Source organism: Phyllostomus hastatus, unplaced genomic scaffold (assembly GCF_019186645.2).
Source record: "Phyllostomus hastatus isolate PE091 unplaced genomic scaffold, TTU_PhHast_1.1 phas_contig_303, whole genome shotgun sequence".
In the NCBI taxonomy this organism is placed as follows: domain Eukaryota; kingdom Metazoa; phylum Chordata; class Mammalia; order Chiroptera; family Phyllostomidae; genus Phyllostomus; species Phyllostomus hastatus.
The window spans coordinates 22,110-48,517 of NW_025333844.1; the positions used below are offsets into that span (position 1 = coordinate 22,110).

The following is a 26,408-nucleotide window of genomic DNA, read 5'->3' on the forward strand; positions in this document are numbered from 1 at the left end:
AATTGGGTTGTTTTCTTTGGTGTTGAGTTCTGCAAGTGCTTTATATATTTTGGATATTAACCTCTTCTCAGATGTATTGGCAAATATGATCTTCCATTCTGTGGGTTGTCTTTTAATTTTGTTGATTTTTTTTTTACTTTCCAAAAATGTTTTAGTTGGATGTAGTTCCATATGCTTTTTCCCTTTTGTTTCCCTTGCCTAGGGAGATATATCTCAAAAGAAATTTTGACAGGCAATATCTGAGATTTTGCTGCCTATGCATCCCACTAGGATTTCTGTGGTTTGGAATCTAACATTTAATTTTTTCATGCATTTTGAATTTATTCTTGTATGGGATTTGAGAAGACGATCTAGTTTCATTTTTCTGCACATATCTGTGCAGTTTTCCCAACATCATTTATTGAATATACTATCCTCAGTCCATTTTATATGTGCTTGCTTCCTCCTTTGATCATTATTAAAGTGTGGGTTTACTTCTGCAATGTATGTTCCATTGATTTATGGTGTAAACATGTGAAACTCAATCTTTTCCTACTGAGCTAAGATCTGTATATTTCAACTACATTGTGGTTGTTTACCCCGTACACTGTGGACTATGCTACATCAGACTGCTAAGGAGGGAGCTGACACTTTTCTGGATTTTATAATTACAGCACTGAATACAAGGGAAGGGAAGCAAAACTGATCAAAACCTGGAGTTTTGTTAAAATATACCCTATTTATGCTGGAAAATACAGAAAAATCAGCTTTTAAAAAACTTTTGTGGAAAATAATCTTTCAAAGAATAAAATCATTGAATTTAGACGTGTTTTTAATGAGCCACGGATGGAGTGATTCTCACTCCAATAAAATTTAAGTCCATAAAACTTTTCTAATAACACTCTCATTCAGATAAATATGTGGATTCTATGCGTGTTTATTTATTTTCATGTAGCTGATATTATAGTACTTTACAAGATGAATGTAAATTTCTTAGGTATAATTTCCTTTTGGAGCACAAAATATTAGTGTCTGCTATAGAGAATATATTTAGAATCTTACTCTTTGGTGGAGGTCATCAGTGGTAACAGTGGTCTTTTTTTATGCTAAGGTTTACTTTATATTCTGTGCAAAATTAGCATGGGCCTTTAAATTATGTTTCTCACTCATCTCTGCTAGAAAAAAAAAAACAGAGAAAGGAACCAATGCCTCTGTGATAAAGGATGCAGATAGTGAAACCTGAGTCTTAAATGTGAACTATTTTCTCACATCTTCATGTGTAGCTGAGCAGCACTGAAGGCTCTTGGGAAAAAAGGGCAGATAACATAAGGAGCCCAGAAGAATCATCTATTCCAGGACACGCACATCCAGTCCATCCACCTGCAGGGGCTCATCTCTTCTATTTGGGACCAGACTCCACTGGAGCGGAAACTCTACTGCACTGACACAGGTATCGCCAACTATGTCTATAGCTGTGGCTCTCAGCGCATATCACTGTTATTACTGCCACCTAATTGCCTATACAGAGCACAGAGAATAGATTGTTTTTTAAAATAATCAATACGTTGAATCTTGTAGGCAAATGAGCTGAACCATTCAAGTTCAAAAATTACTTTACAAGTGAATTACCTCCTACACAGTTTTCTTAGTTTAACATGAAATATAACTGATACTTTCTTGATATATCTGTTGAATTAACCAAATGCTTCAATAGAGTAAATGGTCATATCAAAGAGGACAAGATATGAAAAATTAAGTAAATATTTAATTATTAAATCTTCTTGTCTGTATAATAAGATGTTTTCCTATTTCACATCTATGCCTAGACTTTGCTAATTTGTGTAATATATGTTCACATTAATGATATATTCCAGACTTGGTAAAACATTTTAAAGGCATTATAAAAGTATGTCTGTAAATCAGGTTTTCTCATAAGATGTTATCTTGTGGTAAATGATCAAAAGGCATAGTGCATGTTATTAACAAACTGAGGCCTATATACTTTAGTCACATCATAAAACATAAGTGGAGCATAATGCTGAGAAAACAAAACCAAGCAAAAAGTGTTTAAATTGATGGTACACTGGGAAACTGGTGAGATTAAGAATTTAAATTTTTTTTTCAGTAAACAGAATTTTAATTCTATACATTTCTTTGCTGATTACTGAGATAATATTTAAAATACTTGAAACAAATTAATTCAATTTTTAACATTTGTAAGTAAACTTGTTATTTCAAGTAAGATTAGTTGACTTTAGCCTATGCCTTCAAATATTATGGGCATAAAACCACTCACCACACGGGAGTACACCCCAGTCCACTTGTGTCCTAATTGTTGGACATTCATTTTCAATGCTTTATTGGAAGTGATAACAATGTCTTAAAATATTATAGGAATCAAACTGTCTTTGAATCATTAATAAAAGGTAAAGATAAACAGAAAAATATTAGGAGGGATCATGGAGATATTTGCTAATAACACCATGTAACACAACATAGTTTTCAAATACAAATGACTCATCAAATTTTTCTTGGAATTTATTGGGATAGGGAATATTGTTTAATGTTTTATATATGTTTTATTAATCATAGTGTTGTTAACCTTTTACATTAAATAAAATGTTGTGTTTGGATAAGTCCAGGCATAGTTGATGAAATGACAATACTTTCAGGTATGGAAAGAAAAATGATAACTGATAATTCTGAGAAGAGAAAAGAAAATCATGTAAGGGAAAAACTCTCATGGAAAAGATATTGCAAAAGTAAAATCATTCTTCTGTAGTTAAATGGTATGAAATACTGATTTTAATCATTTGTGGGAAACCTAGAAATGACAGAAACTGAAAACTAATTTAAAACTGTCAATTTCTGTCTTTTAGAATTGTACCTGAAAATTTTTCAGATATGAATGAAAAACATACAACATATGTATATTTAAAACACCTTCCTTCCAAAAAGCACATGCAAAAAGAAAGTAAGTATTTTTCCAATCCCTATTGAATTCTGTTATTATTTTCTCTTACTTGTTAATTTTGCTAAAGATTTTTTCTTAATTTAGCACATGACACTTTATGTCTAACATCTTCTCAGAATTTTATCATTTAAAAGATTTGTGTGATGGACTTTGCCTAGTCTGAAGAAAACAATTACATAGATATTTTTATTTGGAAAAAATGTTAGTCAACCACCTTCACACATCTTAATAACGTCTCTGTTTGTGAGGATAGTGTAAATACAAAGCAATGACCACATCTCTCTTTCAATCTCCAGAGATAAAAGAGTCAGTAATTTACTCAGCAGTGAACAAATCTTCTTCACACTCCAGTCAGACAAAGATAACAAGGAATAAATCACCTAAAGGAAAAGGTAAAATTTGTGTAGAGGACCCAGCTTACATGTCCTCTAACTGTGTAGCCTGTATGAATCTAATTCAACTAGCATTAGTCACAGACCACTGCTTGCTATCACTGAGTTAGCCTGCCCAGTTTCATGAGGCTTTTTAAGTCATATTTTATGTCTATACTCCTTCGGAAAAACCACTGTAAAAAAATAAGTATCCACCTTTCGTGTATTCCAGGGAATTAATGTAGTTTGGGTGCTGTGTACACATATGCATAACTGAGCAGGTCAGGTAGGAAAATTGTTTCTTTTCAACTTGTTTGGAAACAACTGTGAATCCCCTGATGTCACTCACTCATTCTACAAAGTTGTAAAAGACAGTATTTGATGACCATTATTTGACATGTATTTGTGATTATAATTTCTTCTGTGTAGTAGCTGAGGTTAATCCTAACGTTGAAGAACAGCAGTAAGTAAGGCTCCAATGAGAAAATTATAGTATGTTTGCAAGCCTTTGATATTTAGAAATATCAAAATAAAATATATATTAAATAAGAAATATCTTCTGAGAGGAGATCAATAAAAGTGATGTATATAGATATATTTTAGAAGTGTGTTTGCAGTTTTAATACCAAGTCTATATATCTAATATTCCACTTTGAATTCATAAATCATTTAGATGAGGCAGGGGATAATTTTGGTAAAGTTAGAATATGTGACTTCCCCAAGAGAAGCACAACAAACAGAAAATGAACAGAATGCAGGCATCCAATTCTCTACTCATTGTTGTTTCAAATTGCTCAGTACCACAGTCAATTGATAATTTCAAGTCTGAAGATATTGAAGAGGTAGGGTGCTGAATTTCTGAAAAATATCCTTCTGAACTTTGCTTTTATATTCAGTCTTGTCTTTGCTGAATTACTCAGTCGCTCTCTTTTATCTCTAAGCAGTGTCTTCAGTCCCATTTACCTGGTGTCTCACAGTAGTGATCCTCGGAATCTTCTGTTTCTTTCTCCTTGTAACAACAGGCATTTTGGGACTCATGGGTAAGTTCAACCAGCCCTGTGCCCTGAACTGTGTAGCTCATCCCTTGGGACTTACTTCTCTACTAGTATTTCTTTCCTGCTAGTTCCATTGTTGTGATCACCACTTCTATACAAGAAACCCTTCCACCTTCACCGCTAAGGTAATCACTTGGCCAGTTCAAAGTTCTTGAAAACTTTTCACTTCTTCTTTACTCACAAATACCGGGTCATATTCAGGATATCACCAGGACAGCTCTGTTGAGGTGTTTGTGATGGTTGATCATGCTGTGTGCACATTAATTTTCACTCTCCTCTCTGATGCCTTCTTACAAGAAACTGTCAGCCTCCTTGGTTCACCATTGAATCTTCAGTCTGCAGCTCAAATTTACTTTGTAATTAGTTTATTCTTCTAAAGACCTGCTGCAACACAATAATATATTTCCTCTATGCTATTGAAATTGCCTCCTAAATTATCCTAAAGTCAACAGACTTCAGAATACTCTTCTCTAATTGTTTCTGACCATGTATCAAAATGATGAGAAATCACTAGAGATATTTCATTCTCTACTGAATTATGATAAAACTCCATTACTTATATCTGCTTTCAAATTTTTGTCTTTTTCAGTCAAATAATTTTAAGTTTAAATTCTCATGTCCAATTTAACTTCAAGTAACTCTAGCTCACATGCTCTTACCTTCATGTTCTCTAAGTGTCTCTGTCCCAGCACATCTGCCTGTCTGCCATTCCTTTCTGCTGGACAGCCTTCTGCCTGCAGCCTGTCTCTGCCAGAGAAGACCATACCAATCCTCAAACCCATTTTGTAAAATATTGAAGACTTTTCCAAATCCTCCAGGAGTATTACCTAATTACCTAACCAAGTGTTAATTCTTTATTCAAAGACTCATTATTTTCACCTTTTCTTATTTGCATCTTGTAATTTGTACCCTGGATAAGGGTTTCCAACCTCAGCACTATTGACATTTTAGGGGGGTAATTCTTTGTTAGGGATGCTGTTTTGTGATTTACAGAATATTAGCAGCATCCTTGTCCTCTACTCACTAGAGGATCGTAGTTACATCCAAATTGACTTCAGATGTGGCCAATGCACTCTGGAGGGTAGAATTATCCCCCTTGAGAAGTGCTGCTCTGGATCATTTTCCTCTCATGTTAGACACTGTGAGTGACTCAGAATGAGGTACCAGGCTTGCATTAAAGGCAGTTATGGACATATACAGTGTATATAATTCTCTGTGTATATTTTTTAAAGAACACCATTCTGTTTAATGGCCTTGACTCTAAGCTTCCTGGTTTGCAAATCCAGCGCTTTGATAATTATATGTCTATGTGAAATTTATTGACATATGATTCGCCTATACAATTCACCACTTCATAGTGTATGATTCAATGACTTCTAATATATTCAAATTGTAAAATTATACCTGTAATCAATATAAAACATTTTTAGCCCCAATAAAACAACCCTATATGCATTAGCATTTATTGCCCATTTCCTTTCAAATTAGTCAGCCTGAAACAATCACTAATCTACCTTGCATCTCCATTGAGTTGCTTATTCTGAGTATCTTATAAAATGCAATCACATAATACATTATCTTTCCAGGCTGGGTTATTTCAATTAATGTAATGTTTCCAAGGTTCTTGGATGATGGAATGTATCAGTATGGCCTTGCGTTAAACATCCAAAACTATTCTATTATATGGTGTGGATATAATATTATGTACATTATTCTTCTCAGATAATAGATTTTCAAATGTTTTCTCCCATCCTTTCGGTTATCTCTTCACTCTCTTGATGTTAAGTTTTTATGCACTGAAGTTTGTAAATTGAAGTCTTGCTGGTGTGTCACACTATTCTGGAGCTCACATTGTCAGCCAGTCTCTGCTGGGTTCAGCAGCCACACTGAATTACTTGTGTCACCCGTCATGTAGTCCCCACAGTCTTCCCCTCACAGCAAGTGAGTTTCTTCAAAAGAGAACCTTTGCACTTTTTACTCTTGTATCCAAGATCCACTAAGTTGTGTTACCATTAACCAATATATTTTGAACAAATGATATGTAAATGTGTAACTCCTATACAGAGAAGAGGTGCCAAAAGTGGACACATATAAAAATGGTCCTTACTCCTGAACATGAACTAACATTATTAAAATTAAAACTATGCTTATTATTCAGTCCCATGTTATCTTCTCCTTGAGCTAATAATGTGCAGAAAAGTTTTCCAGGGTCATCATGAATACCAGCCACAGAAAGCACCACTGGACAACCTCACACAGGAAGACAACTCCCTGTTGAAAAACACAACTTTCACAGAGGAACCACTTCACACAGGTATGCAGACAAATAACTTGAAGACTGAGACCAATAAGGTTTTTCTCTGCTCTTCTCAGTCAGCTGATATCCTGTTTATATTGGATTTTTTACGCATAAATAATCACAGGATCCAAATTTAATTTTTACTTAATTGTACAAGAAAAAAATCTACCTTTCCCAGAGATTAGATTTTATTGTTTTTACAATATTATATTTTTTAAGTTACTTACTGGTTCTCCAAATAATATGTTTTCTACAGAAAACAAAACAAAAAAAAACATAAAAAACAAAGTCTCATTATCAGATTTTCTAATCATTATTAAACCTCTCAATATGGTTGTGCAGTCAGGGAATAAGTTCAACTGTCTCTGTACCTACAGATTTTACTCAGTCTAGAGAATTCAAAGAAGTTTCTTTTCATTATTAAGTCCTTTTTGTTGAAGTTGTAGGGAAAATATCAATCTTCCTAGAAATTCTTCATAGAAAAATTTTAAAATATTATGCATAGAATCAGTGAAAATTTTTAGTAATATATCTCTTCCCAGGCCAGAGATTTTATTTGGAAAGCTAAAATGAAGCCCATCAATCTCATTAAATAAATGTGTTTAGGACTAGAAAGGATTTATCAGTGTCTCATCTTCAGACTCCCCTTTGAGGGTGCACACTGGGTAATATCTTTTCTTTTCAAGGAAGTAAGACCAGAACATGTGAGAGGAAACACTCATGCAGTGGAGAGAAGTGTTATTATTTTTCATGTGATTTGAAGACCTATGAGGACAGTAAGAAATCCTGTAAGAAAATGAACTATAAACTTCTTAAGATTGAAGATGAAAAAGAAATGGTGATATATATTTTCTATTTATTTATAATATTTTACTTATTAACTATTAGAGAGAGGGAATGGAAGGGAGAGAAACATGGATGTGTGGGACAAATATTGATCAGCTGCCTCCTACTGGCCTCCAACCAGAGACCTGCCCTACAACCAAGGTTTGCACCTTAACAGGGAATTGAACCAGCGAACTTGCGGTTTGAGGAATGCCACTTAATGCACTGAACGATACATGTCAGGGCTGTCTATTTTCAGTTTCCCAGCTCACACCATATAGTATTTATCTAATCATTATTGGCTAATTATTATGCTCTAGAATACTTGAGTTTCTCTGCACTGCCTACAGTTGTAAAGTGACTCAGATTCAGACAGTGCTCATACTACAGTCAGAAGTACAAATGGAAAGGCTGGCTGGCATAGCTCAGTGGATTGAACCTGGGCTACGAGACAAAGTGTTGCAAGTTCGATTCCCAGTAAGGGCACATGCCTGGGTTGCAGGCCATGGCCCCCAAAATCGCACATTGATGTTTCTCTCTCTCTCTTTCTCCCTCCCTTCCCTCTCTAAAAATAAATAAATAAAATCTTTTAAAAAAAGAAAATAAGAAATACAAATGGAAATTAAATTAGAATTTTATTTAATTCATCTAATACATCCACAATTAAAATTTCCACAACATTGCAAATGTAAAGTGAAACACAAACCAATGAGGACAAATCTATCCTTACAATATATTTTTGTCAATGACAAAAATAGACAATTGCATATCTTATATCAATTATTTTATAAAAATGGGACTTCAGTCTCTCTGAAAGCAATCATTACACTTCCAGCAATATCAAGAAATACAGTATTGTCACAAGCTTGATGTGAAAAGAAAACTGCTATGAATTGAAGTTGAACGTTAATTATTTCTAAGTCAGGTTAAATTTTAACTCAGCCACCACATGAAACTGAACTGAATATTTCATGATTTTTATCATTTTATCTGGCACTGAATACAGAATTAACTTATCATTAAAAAATAACATATCCTAACATTCCACGTTAAAAATAATTTTCAATATTCTCTCAACGATACAATAACAGACATTAAGAATCACTCTATTTTCTGTACTAGTCCAGTTATCTACTTATTTGATTTTCAACAACTCAAAAGCCACTGTAAAATATATGAAATTGAAATCTATCAAGAACACAAAGAAAAACTTGAATCAGGAAAGGAAAAAATTACAAAGTCTGAATTAACCACTTTTTTTCTCCAACAGAAGACCACATGTATGGTAATGGGAGTTAAATAGACTTAATGTGGTGATCATTTTTAATATACACTAAGAGCACATCATGATGAAATACCTGAAACTCATATAATTTCATATGTCAGTTTTCAAAAAACATAACATTGCAATTGTCATTGACAGAAAAAATTTTAGATGTACTATTTATTACTGAAAAGGTAAAGAGCTTACATGAAAATGTTGAATATTTACCAGGATAAGGGAGCTAATGTGATATCTTGATATCTATCTGTTTTACATAAATATATCATGACATTTTAGTGAGCAAAATATTTATAGTTTTCTTCGATAAGAACTATAGAATTTAAATGGTGATGTCCAGATTTTCAGAAATATTTACATAACTACACTCGCACAACCATGAATTACTACAGAAACATTAGCAAAGTGAAAAGTGTTTGCCTAAGGAACTTTGGGATTTTAAGAGACTCCATACCACTACATAGTTTGTTTACCCTCAACCTTTTTATAGAATTACAGAATTTCAAAATAACACTCTAAACAATGTTGTATTCGATAATCCTCTTATCAATTTTCCACTGTTAATGCATCATTTCACAAAAGAAATCTTAACTTGGGGTACCATGGATATACAGATATTCTAAGAATGAGTTTCAGAGTCTATGGTCCTAATTTTCCTCCAGAGTAGCTTAATTGTCAAATTAAGACACCTGTGAAAACCCAGACAGGGAATGGTAAATTTTATGTCTAGACTCACATATGAATTTGTTTTCTGGTCTGTAATGTCTAATACAGTGGTGTACATGTGTCTAATATGTGCCTATAGACACATATATGTTCTTTCTGCCCTCTGGGTAGAGGAACTAAGCTTTTGCCATCTTCTCAAAGACGTGGGAAACAAAAAGAAAACTGGGAGTATTTTCTTTCCACCATATTTAGAAAGATCAAGTGAGAGAATATATGCCCATATGCTCTATAAAAAAAAGTGCAATGTGAACATCATTTATTTTTTAATTAATTGTATAACTTACAGCCAGCCATTAATTATACATAGACACCTCATATGACAAGTAAGGGATGTTTTCTCAAGATGCTCATATTTCAGGAAATAACCACAGTCCTTGTGAGCAACAAAAGACAACAGTGTTAGTAGTAGTCTCATACCTCTGATGCCTGGAGCCCAAAGTAGAAATCAGACTTTGTCAGAACTCATCTTTGAGTTACACAAATAAGTTTCAAAAGGAAGAGTTTTCAGTCGTAAGTCTAAACAAACATGGCTAAACTCAGAGAGAGTTTTCCTGCTTTAAATGTGTCTTTATATTAACATTTTCTAAATGGATATTTTATATCACCTATGTGTTTCTATTCTGTAATAAGGAATCTAATAAAGTACCAAAAACTGAGATTACATTATTTTATAATGGGAATGCAAGCAGGAGGTAGTTGATCTTCATGCTTTTAGTTATTCACAAAAATAATATTAAAAGAATTTTACCATAGAATATGTTTCTTTTATGACAGAAGTTCATTCAAAACCAACTGTCTTCTAAGTCCTACTACACTTGGATTGGATTGTCTCGTAAAGGAACTAATGATTTCTGGACATGGGAAGATAACTCAGCACCCTCATTACCCTCACTGTTCTTTCTCACAAAGTAAGTCTCTGGAATAAAAACAAAGTAAGAAGGTCTATAATCATACCTGCTGGTTTATATTCCTGAAAGTTTATAGGAAAACTCCAACCATACATATATAGGCATGCATATAACATGTACATGTACATACGCATGTACGCACACAATGATAGCACTAACTTCAGCACATGAGCACATGGAGATATGAAGTTTTTAAACTTTATGCTTATATCCTTCATGAGTTATTCTGTAAGAAAACCTAGAGCTCCAAAGGATAATTTCTATAAATTAAGAAAAACCTACCACCAAACCATGGAAAAATATTACTTATTGTGTCTGCAATAGTAAATGAATATTTTACTTCATCTGTGCGTTTCTATTCTATGTTAACCAACAGGCAACAGACAAAGACTGGAAGCTGTGTGAGGATAGCAGCAAGGAAGATGGAAGTTTCTGACTGTTCCAGACTCTCAAACTATGCTTGTGAAAAGAAGGCTGGTCATGCTACCTAATAATGAGAACAAAAAAAGAAATAAATAAATAAAACAACGACAGAAGACAAGTACAGAAAATTTTCTTTCTAAAAACTCAGATTCTTGGAAGTTCTAGGGTCTCTATTTCATCTCAAAATGTCCCTGATTTTTTTTAATGGGCTCTAACAGTATTCTAGCCTTTGCAGAAGATAAGGCTGGAATAATGGGTACACCACAATGAGATACTCCACACACTCCACTTTTGCCCTGTCGCATGAAGACTGCCAAATTACCATGAGTATGATCATAGGGTGATGGAGTAAAATAGTATGAGTGCTTCTGATGGATATTGGGATGCAAAGTTTTGTATGTTCTGTTCCTGAAACACACAGATTTAGCAAGTAGTCCTGCACACTTCAGTCCCACTATGTACATTGGGGCTGGGAAGTGATGCCAGCAGTCATTGAAGGTATTTTCTGTATGAAGTGTGTATGCATTTCTGTTTCATTTTTTCCTTTTTAAGAAAAAACCAGTAGAGTATACTGGAAAGAGAATAGTATCATGAATTAGATATGAATTTGAAATCTGCACCACAACTATAATATATTCTCTGGCAAGTTCAAACTACTGAGTCTTAGTTTTCTAATAAAATAGTGAGAGCAGACACCCTCTTCCTATTCCTAATTTTAGGGAAGAATATTTTGTTTCTTCCCATTGAGTATGATATCAGCTACAGGTTTCTCTTATACGGCTTTTATTATGTTGAGGTATGCTCCCTCTATTGCCACTTTGCTGCTTGCTTTTATCATTTATTGGTGATTGATTTTATCAAGGGCTTTTTCAGCATCCATTGATATCATCATGTAATTTTTGTTCTTCATTCTCTTATGTGCTATATTATGTTGCTAGCAATCTTAAGGAAGAAGAACAAAGAAGGGGGGATCACAAGACCTGATATCAAATTATACTACAAAGCCACTGAAATCAAAAGAGTCTGGTACTGGCGTAACAACAGACACATAGATTAATGGAACACAATAGAGAACCCAGAAATAAACTAAAGTCTCTTTGGTCAGTGAATATTTGATAAAGGGGGCATGAGAATATAACAAAGAAGTCCAATTCAATAAATTCGTTTGGGAGAAATGGACTAGTAAATACAAAAATAAAGAAAGTAGACCAATAACATACACCATACATCAGGCTTAAAATTAGAAAGCATAAGGATAAGTAATGGCATCATAAAGTCCTAAAGGAAAACATAGGAAGATTTCAGATATTCTGCATAGCAATATTTTTGCCAATACATCTCATAAGGCAGGGGAAATAAAAAAACATATAAACAAATTGGATTATATCAATCTCAAAAGCTTGTGCATGGGTAAAGAAACCATCATCAAAATGAAACAGCATGTAAAAAGGCCCATAGACAAAGACAATGGTGGAGGAAGATTCAATATGGCATGTGGGGGGTAGTACAGTAAGGGAGAGTAATGGGAAAATGGGGACAATTATAATTGAATGATAATAAAAAATGTTTAAAAATAAAATGGGACTAACTGTATGGGAAATCATGTTTACCAGTGATACATAGGACAAGGGTTTGATCTTCAAAATATAAAAACAAATCATACAACTGAACACCAGGGAGACAAATAATCCAATTTAAAAATGGGCAAAGGACCTGAACAGACACTTTTGCAAGGAGGACATACACATGGTCCATTGACATATGAAAAGATGCACAACATCACTAGTCATCAGGGAGATGCAAATTAAAATCACAATGAGATATCACCTCAGGCCAGTCAGAATGGCCATCATAAACAAATCAACAAACAACAAGTGCTGTTGAGGATGTAGAGAAAAGGGAACCTTAGTGTAATGTTGGTGGGAATGCAGACTGATTCAGCCAATGGAAAACAGTATGGAATTTCCTCAGAACACTAAAAATGGAACCACCTTTTGACCCCAGGATTCGGCTGCTGGGAATATACTGTAAGGATCTCAGGTCACCAGTTCAAGACAACTTATGCATCCCTATATTAACAGTGGTACTATTTAGACACCAAGTGCTGAACAAAGCCTAAGTCCCCATCAGTAAATGAGTGGATCAAAAAAATCATGGTACATTTAGGCAATGGAATACTATGCAGCAGAAAGAAGGAAGGAACTCCAATCGTTTTTGACAGCATGGATGGAACTGGAGAATATTATGCTGAGTGAAATAAGCTATCAGTGAAATGCAAATACCATATGATCTCACCTGTAAGAGGAATCTAATGAACACAATAAACTAATGAACAAAATAGGACCACAGGCATGGAAATGTGGAACAGATGGAAAGTGACCTAGGGGAGGTGATGTGGAGGTAATGATGGAAAGAAGGGAGGGAACTAGGAAAAAACATGTATGAAAGACCCATGGACATGGATGAGAGTGGGGAACTGACTGTGGATGTGGGGGAGGACTGGTGGAGGAGGGCTAAGGGGGGAAACTGAGACAACTGTAATAGAATAAAAATAAATAATTATCAAAAACTCACAATAGAAAGAAGTTAAAGTCTAAACAAATAATTTTAAGGTCTAATAATTTAATCACAATAAAGTTGAGTGTTGAGTTTGCCAGTGAACTGTTTGGATGAAGTCTATAGAGGTTGGAGAGAACAGAACGAAAATGAGAAATGAGTACTACAAAAAGAAAAAGAGCATAGAGCCAGAACATACAGTAAAAACATTCCTCTTTCATAGGCTACCTATGGCTATCCTTTTATTACTCACATTGTTTGATACTCTCTGTAAAGACTTGTTTTTATAGCAAAATCAGCTTTCCATTAACCATTTCTCCAGTCCAGAATTCAATAAAAAAATGTTCTAATGTGTCACACCCAAATGTTTTTTTTTCATTTCTTTTCATTTATTTTATATTATTTTTGTACAGATATCTGCCGTTGCCCCCTTCTTTTCCCCCCAACGCCAGCTGTCCCCACCTCCCCCTCCTGATTCCACCCCCTTGGTTTTGTCCAAATGTCCTTTATAGTTGTTTCTGAAAAACCTTTCCCACTTTTCCCCACATTATCCCCGCCCACCTCCCCTCTGGTTACTGTCCATTTGTTCTTAATTTCAATGTGTCTGGTTATATTTTGCTTGCTTCTTTGTTTTGTTGATTAGGTTCCACTTAAAGGTGAGATCATATAGTATTTGTCTTTTATTTCACTTACCATAATGCTCTCCAGATCCATGTATGTTTTTGAATAAATTAAATTCACCATTGAAATGTATTCTTTACTGTGTTTTAAAATTTTAAACTTTATTGTATTTTCGCATTACCATTTAGTCCCTTATATCAACCTTGCCCTGCCTGCAATCACCACACTGTTGTTCCTAAGTCCTTTTTCCTCTTTGCTCAGTCCCTCCACTTTCTAAACCCGTCACACCTGACTAGCTGTCATCTCCTCGCCATCTATGAGTCTGTCTCTGCTATGCTTGTTCATTCAGTTTGGTCAGAAAATTCCACACATGAGTGAAATCATATGGTATTTGTCTTTCCTTAACTGGCTTATTTTAATAGCATAATGTTCTCCAGATCCATCCAGGGTGTTGAAAAAAGTAAAATTTTCTTCTTCTTAATGGCTGGGAAGAATTTCATTTTGTAAATGTCCCATAGATGTTTTATCCACTCATCTACTGATGGACACGTGGGCTGCTTCCATATCTTGGCCACTGTAAATAATGCTACAGTGAACACAGCAGGGTTTATGTTCTTCTGAGTTCGGATATAATCCCAGAAGTGGAATCTCTGACTCAAAAGACAGATCCAAATTTAACTTTTTGGGGTGTCTTCACCCTGTTTCCCACAGAGCTGCATCAGTCTGCATCTACACCAACAGTGTAAAAGGTTACCCTTTGTCCACATCCTTGTTAGCACTTGTTTGTTGATTTATTCATCACAGGCATTCTGACAGGTGTGTGATGGTATCTCATTGTGGTTTTAATTTGCATTTCTCTGATGATTATTGATGTTGAGCATCTTTTCTTATGTCTATTGGACATCTGTATGTCCTGTTTCAAGAAGTTTCTATTCAAGTCCTTTGCACATTTTTAATTGGCTTCTTTTCTTTGGCATAGAGCTCTGTAAGTACTTTATAAATTTTGGTTGTTAACCTCTTTTCAGATGCATGGCAAATATGATCTCCCATTCTGTGAGTTGCCTTTTTATTTTGTTGATTTTTTTTTTTGCTTTCCAAACACATTTTAGTTTGATATAGTTCCATCTGCTTTTTTCCTTTTGTTTCCCTTGCTTAAGGAGATATATTTCATAAAAATTTTTGGCTAGCAATATCTAAGATTTTGGTGCCTGTGCCTCCTTCTAGGATTTTTGTGATTTGAGATCTAACATTTAATTTTTCATCCATTTTGAATTTATTCTTGAGTGGGATGTCAGAAGGTAATCTAGTTTCATTTTTCTGCACTTGTGTCCAATTTTCCCAACACCACCTATTGAATATACTATCCTTAGTCCACTTTAGATGTGCTTGCTTCCTCTCTTGATCATTAATTGACTATAAAGATGTGGGTTTACTTCTGGGATGTATGTCCCATTCATTTATGGTGTAAACAGGTGAAACTCTTTCGATCTTTCCTACTGAGCTAGGGCCAGTATATTTCAACTGCATTGTCATTGTCTACCCAGTACACCATGGGCTATGCTACATCAGACTTTAAGGAGGGAGATAACATATTTCTGTATTTTATACTTACAGTACTGAGTACAGGGGAAGGGAACCAAAACTCATCAAAACCTGAAGTTTTGTCAAACTATACCCTGTTTATGCTGAAATACATGGAAAAACAGACTGTAGAAAACTTTTGTGAAAAAATATTTCAAAGAATAAAACCACTGATTTAGATCTATTTTTAAGGAACCAGAGATTGAGTGCCTCTCATTCCAATACAATTTAAGTCCATAAAACTTTACTAATCAAACTCTCATTCAGATAAATATGTGGAGTCTGTTAGTGTTTATGTATTTTTGAGTAGCTAATATTAGAGTAGTTTGCAAGATGAATGTAAATTACTCATTAGGTGTAATTTCCTTTTGGAACACAAAACTTTAGTGTCTGCTATAGAGAATATATTTAGAATCTTACTCTTTGGTGGAGGTCATCAGTGGTAATAGTGGTCTTTTTTTGCTAAGGTTTCCTTTATATTCTGTGCAAAATTAGCATGGGCCTTTAAATTATGTTTCTCACTCATCTGTGTTGAAAAAAAAAGACAGAAAGGAACCAATGTCTCTGTGATAAAGGATGCAGATAGTGAAACCTGAGGCTTAAATGTGAACTATTCTCTCACATCTTCATGTGTAGCTGAGCAGCACTGAAGGCTTTTGGAAAACAAGGGCAGATAACATAGGGAGCCCAGAAGAATCACCTTCTTTGCCAGAACACGCACATCCAGCCCATCCACCTGCAGGGGCTCACCTCTTCTATTTGGACCAGACTCCACTGGAGTGAAAACTCTACTGCATTGACACAGGTATCGCCAACTATGTCTATAGCTGTGGCTCTCAGTGCATATCACTGTTATTACTGCCACCTGATTGCCTATACAGAGCATAGAGAATAGACTTTTTTAAAATAATCAATACGTTCAATCTCGTAAGCAAATGAGCTGAACCATTCAAGTTCAATAATTACTTTACAAGTGAATTGTCTCCTATACAGTTTTCTTAGCTTTACATGGAATATAACTGATAATTTCTTAGTATATCTGATGAATTAACCAAATGTATCAAGAGACTAAATGGTCATATGAATGATAAGATATGAGAAATTAAGTAAATATTTAATCAACTATTGATTTGGCATGTCTACGTAGTAAGATGGTTTTCTATTACACATCCACCTCTGAACTTTGCTAATTTATGTGATATATGTTCACATTACCCATGTATTGAAGACTTGGTAAAAAATTTTAAAGGCATTATACATTTATGTCTGTAAATCACTTTTTCTTATAAGGTGTTATCTTGGGATAAATGATCAAATGGCATAGTGAATATTATTAACACACAGAGGCCTATATATTTTAGTCACATCATAAAAGATAAAGGAAGCATAAGGCTGAAAAAATAAAACAAAGCACAGTGTATTTAAGCTGATGATACCCTGGGAAACTGGTGAGAATAAGAATGTAACATTTTTTCTGCAATAGAATTTTATTTTTAAACATTTCTTTGTTGATTACTGAGATAATATATAAAATACTTGAAACAAATTAATTAATTTTTTAACATTTGCAAGTAAACTTGTTATTTCAAGCAAGATTAGTTGGCTTTTGCCTATACCTTCAAACACTATTGACATAAAACCACTCACCACATGAGAGTACAGGCTCGGTCTACTAGTGTTCTAACTGTAAGACATTCATTTTTAATACCACATAGGAAGAGATGACAAAAATCTCTTCAAACATATAGAAATCAAACTTTCTTTGAGTCATTAATAAAAAATAAAGATAAACACAGAAAATATTAGGAGAAATCATGGCTATATTTGCTAATAACAACATGTAACATGATACAATTTCAAAATACAGATTACTCATAAAATTTTTCTTAGAAATTTTAAGGGTAGGGAAAATTGTTTAATGTTTTATATATATTTTATTGACCATTGCATTATTAACCTTTTACATTAAATTAAATATTATATTTGGATAAGTTCAGGTATAGTTGGTGAAATGATAATACCTAAGTAAGTAAAGAAAAATGGTAACCGATAATTTTGAGAAGGGGAAAGAAAATTATCTAAGGCAAAAATCTATCATGGAAAAGATATTGCAAAAGTAAAATCATTCATCAGTAGTTAAATTTTATGAAATACTGATTTTAATTATACATGGACAGCCTAGAAATGACAGAAATTGAAAACTAATTTTAAAAACTGTCAATTTGTATCTTTTAGTATTGTACCTCAAAGTTTTTCAGAGATGAATGAAAAAAATACAACATATGTAAATTTGAAATACCTTTCTTCCAAAAAGCACATGCAAAAAGAAAGTGAGTATTTTTCCCAATCCCTATTGAATTCTGTTATTATTTTCTCTTACTTGTTAAGTAATTTTGCTAAAGATTTTCTTCATAATTTAGCACATGGCACTTTATGTCTAACATGTTTTAAGGATTTAACCATTTAAAAGATTTGAGTGATGGACTTGACCTAGTTGGAAGAAAACAATTACATAGATATTTTTATTTGGAAAAAATTTTAGTCAACCACCCTCCCTGTTTGTGAAAATGGTGTAAATACAAAGCAATTACCACATCCCTCTTTTAATCTCCAGAGATAAAAGAGTCGATAATTTACTCAGGAGTGAACAAATCTACTTCGAACTTTAGTCAGACAAAGTTAACAAACAATAAATCACCTAAAGGAAAAGGTAAAATTTGTGTAGAGGACCCAGCTTACATGTCCTCTAATTGTGTACCTGTGTGAATATAATTCAACTAGCATTAGTCACAAACCACACTCGCTGTAACCCAGTTAACCACCCAGGCTCATAAGGATTTTTAAACCACATTTCATTTCTATACTCCTACAAAAAAAGCAGTGTCGAATATTAAATCCATATTCAGTATATTCCAGGGAATTAATGTAGTTTTGGTGCTGTGTACACATGTGCATAACTGAGCAAGTCATGTACGAAAATTATTTCTTTTCAACTTGTTTGGAAACAATTGTGAATCTCCAGATGTCACTCACTCAGTCTACAAAGTTGCAAGAAACAGTATTTGATGAACATTATTTGATACGTGTTTGTGATTTTAATTTCTCATGTGTAGTAGCTGAGGTTAATGCTAATATAGAATAACAGTAGAAAGTAAGGCTCCAAAGTGAGAAGAGTTCTTGTTTGAAAGCTATTGATATCACCAAAATAAACAATATCTTCTGATAGTGGATCAATAAAAGTGATGTATACAGATATACTTTAGAAGTGTATTTGCAGTTTTAACACCAAGTCTATATATCTAATATTCCACTTTGTATTCATAAATCATTTAGATGATACAGAGGATAATTTTGGTAAAGTTAGAATACATGACTTCCCCAGAGAAGAAAACAAACAGAAGAGGAATCAGAATGCAGGTACCCAATTCTCCATTCATTGTTGTTTCAAATTGTTCAGTACCACACTCAATTGACAATTTCAAGTTTGAAGACATTCAGGAGGTAGGGTATTGAATTTCATAAAAGTAGCCGTTTTAACTCTTTTTAATTCACTCTTGTCTTTGCTGAGTTACTCAATCTCACTTTTTTATCTCTGACCAGGATCTTCAGTTCCATTTACCTGGTGTCTCACTGTTGTGATCCTTGGAATCTTCTGTTTCTTTCTTCTTGTAACAACTGTAATTTTGGGACTCATGGGTAAGTTCAACCAGCCCTGTGCCCTGAACTGTGTAGCTTGTCCCTTAGGACTTACTTCTCTACTAGTATTTCTTTCCTACTAGTTCCATTGTTATGATCACCACTTCTATACAAGAAACCCTTCCACCTTCACCACTAAAGTGATCACTTGGCCAGTTCAAAATTCTTGAAAACTTCTCACTTCTTCTTTACTCACAAATACTGGGTCATATTCAGGATATCACCAGGAAAGCTCTGTTAAGGTGTTCGTGATGGTCAATCATGCTGTGTGCACATTAATTTTCACTCTCCTCTCTGATGCCTTCTTACAAGAAACTGTCAGCCTCCTTGGTTCACCATTGAATCTTCAGTCTGCAGCTCAAATTAACTTTGTGAATAGTTTATTCTTCTAAAGACCAACTACAACACAACACTATATTTACCCTATACTATTCAAATTGCCTCCTAAATTATGCTAAAGTCAACACACTTCAAAATACTCTTCTCCAAGTATCTCTGACCATCTATCAAAATGCCAAGAAATCACTAGAGATATTTCATTTCTACTGAATTATGTAAAAACTCCATTACTTATGTTTGCTTTCATAATTTTCATCTTTTTCAGTCAAATAATTTTAAGTTTAAATTCTCTTGTCCAAAGTAACTTCAAATAACTCTAGATCATTTGCTCTTATCCTTATGTTCTCTAAGTTTCTCTGTGGCAGCACATATGTCTGTATGCCGTTTCCTCTCATGTTAGTCACTGTGAGTGACTCAAAAATGAGTAACCAACAAGTCTTGCATTAAAAGCAGTGATAGTCATATACAGTGTATGTAATTCTCTGTGTATATTTTTTTAAAAGCACCATCGTATATCATGGCCTTGACTCTTAGGTTTCTGGTTTGCAAATTAAACTCTTTCATTTGTGTGTGTGTGTGTGTGAAATTCATTGACATGTAAATCACCTGTACAATTCACCTATTTACAGGGTAATATTCAATGGATTTTAATATATTCAGATAGTAAAATCATAACTGTAATCAATATAGAACATTTTTATTCACCCAAAAAGCAACCCTATGTTCATTAGCACTTGTTTCCCATTTCCTTTCAAATTAGGCAGCATGAAACAATCACTAATCTACCTTCTATCTCCATTGATTTTCCTATTCTGAATATCTCATAAAATGCAATCATGTAATACGTTATCTTTTCAGCCTGGGTTATTGCAATTAATGTAATGTTTCCAAGGTTCCTGGATGATAGAATGTATCAGTATGCCCTACATTAAACATTCAAAAACATTCTATGTTATGGTGTGGATATAATATTATGTACATTATTCTTATCAGACAATAGATTTTCAAAGATTTTCTCCCATCCTTTTGGTTATCTTTTAACTATCTTGATGTTAACTTTCAATGCACCAAAGTTTGTAAATGTGAAGCCTTGCTGGTGTGTCACACTATTCTAGAGCTCACATTGTCAGCCAATCTCTGCTGGGTTCAGCAGCAAGATTGAATTACTTGTGCCACCAGACATATATTACCCTACAAGTCTTCCCATCACAGTGAGTGAGTTTCTTCAACCCCAGAACCTTAGCATGTTTTTTTGTTGTATCCAAGATCCACCAAGGTGTTCTATCATTACCTTATGATTTTTGAATAAATGATATATGAATGAGAAAATCATATGCAGAGAAGAGATGTCTAAAGGGGACAGAAGTAAAAATGGTCCTCACTCCTGAACATGAACTAACATATTAAAATTAAAACTATACTTATTATTTAATCCCATATAATGTTCTCCTTGAGCTAATGATGTCCAGTAAAGTTTTCCAGGGTCATCAGGAATGCCAGCCACAGAAACCACCACTGGACAATGTTACACAGGAAGACAATTCCATGTTCAAAATCATAACTTTCACAGAGGAACCACTTCACACAGGTATGCAGATAAATAACTTGAAGACCGAGACCAATAAGTCCCTTCTCTGCTTCCGTCAGTCACCTGATGTCCTGTTCAAATTGAATATTTATGCATAAATAATTGCAGGATCCAAATTTAATTTTTACTTAATTGAACAAGAAAAAATCTGCTTTTCCCAAAGATTATATTTTATTGTTTGTACAATATTTTGTTTTTTCAAGTTAGTTACCAGTTCTCAATATAATACTTTTTTTTACAGAAAAACAAGTAAACAAATAAAAAAACAAAGTCTCATTATCAGATTTTCTATTCATTATTATATCTCTTAATATGTGTATGCAGTCAGGGAATAAGTTCAGACTGTCTCTGTTCTGTACTTATAGATTTTACTCAGTCTAAAGAATTCAAAGAAGTCGCTTCTCATTATTAAGTTATTTTTGTTGAAGTTGTAAGGAAAATGTCAATCTTCTTAGAAGTTCTTCTTAGATAAATTTTTAAATATTATGCATTGAATTAGTGAAAAAATTAGTAATATAACTCTTCCCAGACCAGAAATTTTATTTAGAAAGCTGAAGTGAATCCCATCAATTTCATTAAATAAAAGTTTTTAGGACTAGGAAGAATTTTTCAGTGTCTTATCCTCAGACATCCCTTTCAGCATACACACTGAGTGGTCCAAGAAATATCACAGCTTCTCAAACAAGTAAGAACAGCACATGTGAGAAGAAACAATCATGCAGTGGAGAGAAGTGTTATTATTTTTCATGTGAATTGAAGACCTATGAAGAGAGTAGAAAACTCTGCAAGAAATTTTATACCACACTTCTTAAGATAGAAGATGAAAAAGAATTGGTGATGTATAATTTCTGTTTATTTTTAAGATTTTACTTATTAATTATTAGAGGGTGCAAAAGAGAGAGGGAGAGAAAAATGGATGTGCAGGACAAATATTGATCAGCTGCCTCTCACACGCCTCCAGCCAGAGACCTGTCCCACAGCCCAGGTTTGGGCCCTGATAGGGAATTGAGCCAGTGAACTTTCAGTTTGAGGAATGATGCCCAAACTGCTGAGCCACACCTGTCAGGGCTGTCTATTTTCAGTTTCCCAGCTCACACCATACAGAGTTTATCTAGTCATTATTGGCTAAATGTTATGCTCCAGAATACTTGAGTTTCTCTGCACTGCTTACCTTGTAAAGTGACTCAGATTCAGACAGTGCTCATGCTACAGTCAGAAATACAAATGGAAATTAAATGTGAATTTTCTTTAATTCATCTAATCCATCCACAATTGAAATTTCCACAACATTGCAAATGTAAAGTCAAACATAAACCAGTGAGGACAAATCTATCTTTACAATATATGTTTATCAAGGGTAATTGCATATCTTATATTGAGTATTTTATAAAAATGGGCCTTCAGCCTCCCTGAAAAAAATCTTTATACCACCCACAAAACCAAGAAGTACAGCATTGCCACTGAGCTTGAGGTGAAAAGTAAAACTCTGTATGAATTGAAGTTGAAGGTCAATTATTTCTAAATCATATTAAATTTTAATTCATATTAGCCTCCAAATAAAACTGAACTGAATATTTCATGAATTTTATCATTCTCCCTTGCTTTGAATTTACTTGGAATTTGCAAAGAAAACCATACCAAATTTATTATTAAGCTTGCAAAAAATTAACATATCCTAACATTCCAGGTTAAGAATAAGTTTTACTATTCTCTCAATAATACAGTAACAGACATTAAGAATCACTGCTTTCTGTTCTACTCCAATTATCTACCTACGTGGTTTTCAACAACTCAAAAGCCACTGTAAAATGTATGAAACTGAAAACCATCAAGAAAACAAAGAAAAACTAGAATCCAGAAAGAAAAATATTTCATAGTCTGAAATGACCTCTTTTTTACTCCCAAAGAAAACTACATGTATGATCATGGAAGTTAACTAGACTTAATGTAGTGATCATTTTGAATATATACTAAGAGCAAATCATGACGTTGTATACATGAAACTAATATAATCTCATATGTCAATTTCCAAAAACAGAAAATTGCAATTGTCATTGATAGAAAAAAATTTTAGATGTCCTATTTATTACTGACAAGGTAAAGAGCTTACATGAAAATGTTGAATATTGGCCAGGTAAGGGAGCTAATGTGATATCTTGATATCTATCTGTTTTACATAAATAAATCATGACATTTTAGTGAGAAAAGTGTTTATAGTTTTCTTAAATGAGGGCTATAGAATTTAAATGGTGATGCCCAGATTTTCAGAAATATTTACTAAACAATATTCATACAACCATGGATTATTACAGAAACATCAACAAAGTGAAAAGTTTTGCCCATGGAACTTTGGGTTTTTAAGAAAGTCTATACCTTCACTCAATTGTTTACCCTCAACCTTTTTATAGACTTACAGAATTTCAAAATAACATCCTAAAAGATGCTGTATCCAATAACTATTTTATTGATTTTCCACTGCTAATGCATCATTTTGCAAAAGAAATCTTAAATTGGGGTGCCAAGGGCATACAGCAGTTCTAAGAATGAGTTTCAGAGTCTAAGGACCCTAACTTCCATACAGAGTAGCTTAATTGTTAAATAAAGACACCTATGAAAACCGATATTGAATGCTAAATTTTATATCTAGACTCATATATGATTTTTTTTTTCTTGGTCTAGACCAGAAAAAAAAATACATGTTGCCCGCCCCCACCCCCGCCAGGAGGGGAACTGAGCTTTTGCCATCTTCTCAAAAATGTGGGAAACAAAACTAAAACTGGGTGTGTTTTCTTTCCACCATTTTTAGGAAGATCAAGTGAGAGAATATATGTGCATATGCTCTGTAAAAATGAAAGTGCAAGATGAACATCATTTACTTTTTTACTTATGAATAACTTATAGCCAGCCATTATATACAGACACCTCATCTGATGAGTAAGGAATGTTTCCTCAAGATGCTCATTTTGCAGGAAATAACCACAGTCCTTGTGGAGCAAAAATGGACAACATTAGTAGTAATTTCATACCTCTGATGCCCAAAACCCAAAAGTAGAAATCAGACTTTGATCAGAAATCATCTTTGAGTCACACAAATCAGTTTCAAATGGAAGAGATCAATCATAAGTCTCAGACACCGCTAAACTGAGTGGTTTGATATCTCATATATGTCTTTATATTTAACATTTAATAAGTGAATATTTTTCATCACCTCTGTGTTTTTATTCTGTGTTAATTGACTTATAAAGTACCAAACACTGAGATTACATTATTTTATGATCGGAATGCAATCAGCAGGTAGTTGATCTCTATACTTTTAGTTGTTCACAAACATAACATAAAAAGAATTTTACTCACAGAATATGTTTCTTTTATGACAGAAGTTCATTCAAAGCCAACTGTCCTCTAAGACCTATTACTCTTGGATTGGATTGTCCCGTAAAGGAGACAACAATTTCTGGACATGGGAAGATAACTCACCACCCTCATTACCCTCCCTGTTCTTTATCACAAAGTAAGTCTCTAGAATAAAAACAAAGTGAGAAGGTCTATAATCAGGCATGCTGATTTATATTCCTGAAAGTGTATAGGGAAAATCCATCCATATGTATATAGGCATGTATACATACATGTATGTATACATACACATGTATACACACAATGACAGCACTTAACTTCAGTAAATGAGCACATGGAGAGACAGAGGTTTTCAACTTTATGCCTATATCCTTCATGATATTTCTTTAAGAAAACCTAGAGCTCCAAGGGATAGTTTCTATAACTAAGAAAAACCTACCACCTTAATTTAACTGTGGCACAATATCACTTATGGTGTCTGCAATAGTAAATGAATATTTTACTTCATCTATATCTTTCTATTCTATGTTAAGCAACAGGCAACAGACAAAGACTGGAAGCTGTGTGAGGATATCAGTAAGGAAGATGCAAGTTTCTGACTGTTCCAGACCCTCCAACTATGTTTGCGAAAAGAAGAATGCTGGTCATGCTACCTAATAATGAGAACAAAAAAGCAACCACAGAAGACAAGTACAATAAATTTTCCTTCTAAAAACTCAGCTTCTTGGGAGTCCTAGGTTCTCTGTTTCATTTCAGAATATCCTTGTGTGGTTTTTTTTTAATGGGCTCTACCAGTTTTCTAGCCTGTGCATGACATAAGGCTGGAATAGTGGGTACATCACAATGAGATACACCAGACCCTCCACTTCTGCCCTGTCACCTGAAGACTGACAAATTGCCATGAGTATGAGCACAAGGTGCTGGAGTAAAACAGTATGAGTGCTTCTGATGGTGATTAGGAAGCAGAGTTTTGCATGCTCTGTTCCTGCATCTCACACAGATTTAGCAAGTAGTCCTGCAAACTTCAGTCACTGCCATGCCCACTGGGGCTGGGAAGTAATGCCATCAATCATTGAAGATATTTCTTCTATGAATGGCATATGCATTTCTGTTTGATTTTTTTGCTTTTTAAGAGAGAACCAGTAGAGTATACTGGAAAGAGAATAGTATCATGAGTTAGATATGAATTTGAGATCTGCACCCAAACTAAAATATATGCTCTGGTAAGTTCAAACTACTGACTCATAGTTTTCTTATTCATAGGTAAACAACCAAACTGTTGTTGCAAAGTGACTGGACCACTAGCAGTGTATTAAAATTCCATTTGCTTGCATGTTTTCAGAATTCAGTATCATTGGTCTGAAATACCATTTCAATAAGGGTGTAGTATAATTTAAGGTGGTTTGAAGTTGTATTTTCCTAATGAATAAATACCAATAACCCTTATTCATATTTTTATGTCAACCACACATGCATTATATTAAAGTACTGATGGGAATATTTTGCCTATTTCTTTGGGTTTTTTGTTTTCTTATTATTGAGTTATAATAGTTCTCTATATGACTTGAATTCTAGTATTTTATCAGGCATGTGTTTTGTAAACATTGTCTTCCAATGTTTTATTTCATATTTTATTCTCTTAATATTGTCTTAGAACAAATTTTGAAAAATTTAGAGAGGCAGAATTCAACATTTGATAAAGTTGAATCAGTTTATTTCATCCATGATTTTAAATTTTTATATCCTAAAAAATTCTGTTTTTATTTTAAATTAAACTGAGGTTGAAATTTTTTCCTTTATGCTTTTTTCTAGAACTTTAATTTACATTAAA

The 26,408-nt window shown here is 33.8% G+C and overlaps 1 protein-coding gene across 2 annotated transcripts; it reads left to right on the forward strand.

The window, feature by feature from the left end:
- Positions 1–2,937: 2,937 nt before the first annotated feature.
- On the forward strand, positions 2,938–25,435 carry LOC123819180 (killer cell lectin-like receptor 7). Of its 2 annotated transcripts, XM_045839473.1 has the most exons (8): positions 16,231–16,405; positions 17,836–17,930; positions 18,934–19,017; positions 19,201–19,296; positions 21,110–21,223; positions 21,864–22,057; positions 24,601–24,734; positions 25,111–25,435. In XM_045839473.1, the coding sequence occupies exons 2-8, from the start codon at positions 17,861–17,863 to the stop codon at positions 25,232–25,234; spliced, it is 816 nt and encodes a 271-aa protein (XP_045695429.1). In that variant the 5' UTR covers positions 16,231–16,405; positions 17,836–17,860; the 3' UTR covers positions 25,235–25,435. The 2 variants fall into 2 exon arrangements, with proteins under 2 accessions (XP_045695430.1, XP_045695429.1); XM_045839474.1 differs by lacking the exons at positions 16,231–16,405; positions 17,836–17,930 and adding an exon at positions 2,938–2,953.
- The last annotated feature ends 973 nt before the right edge of the window (positions 25,436–26,408 follow it).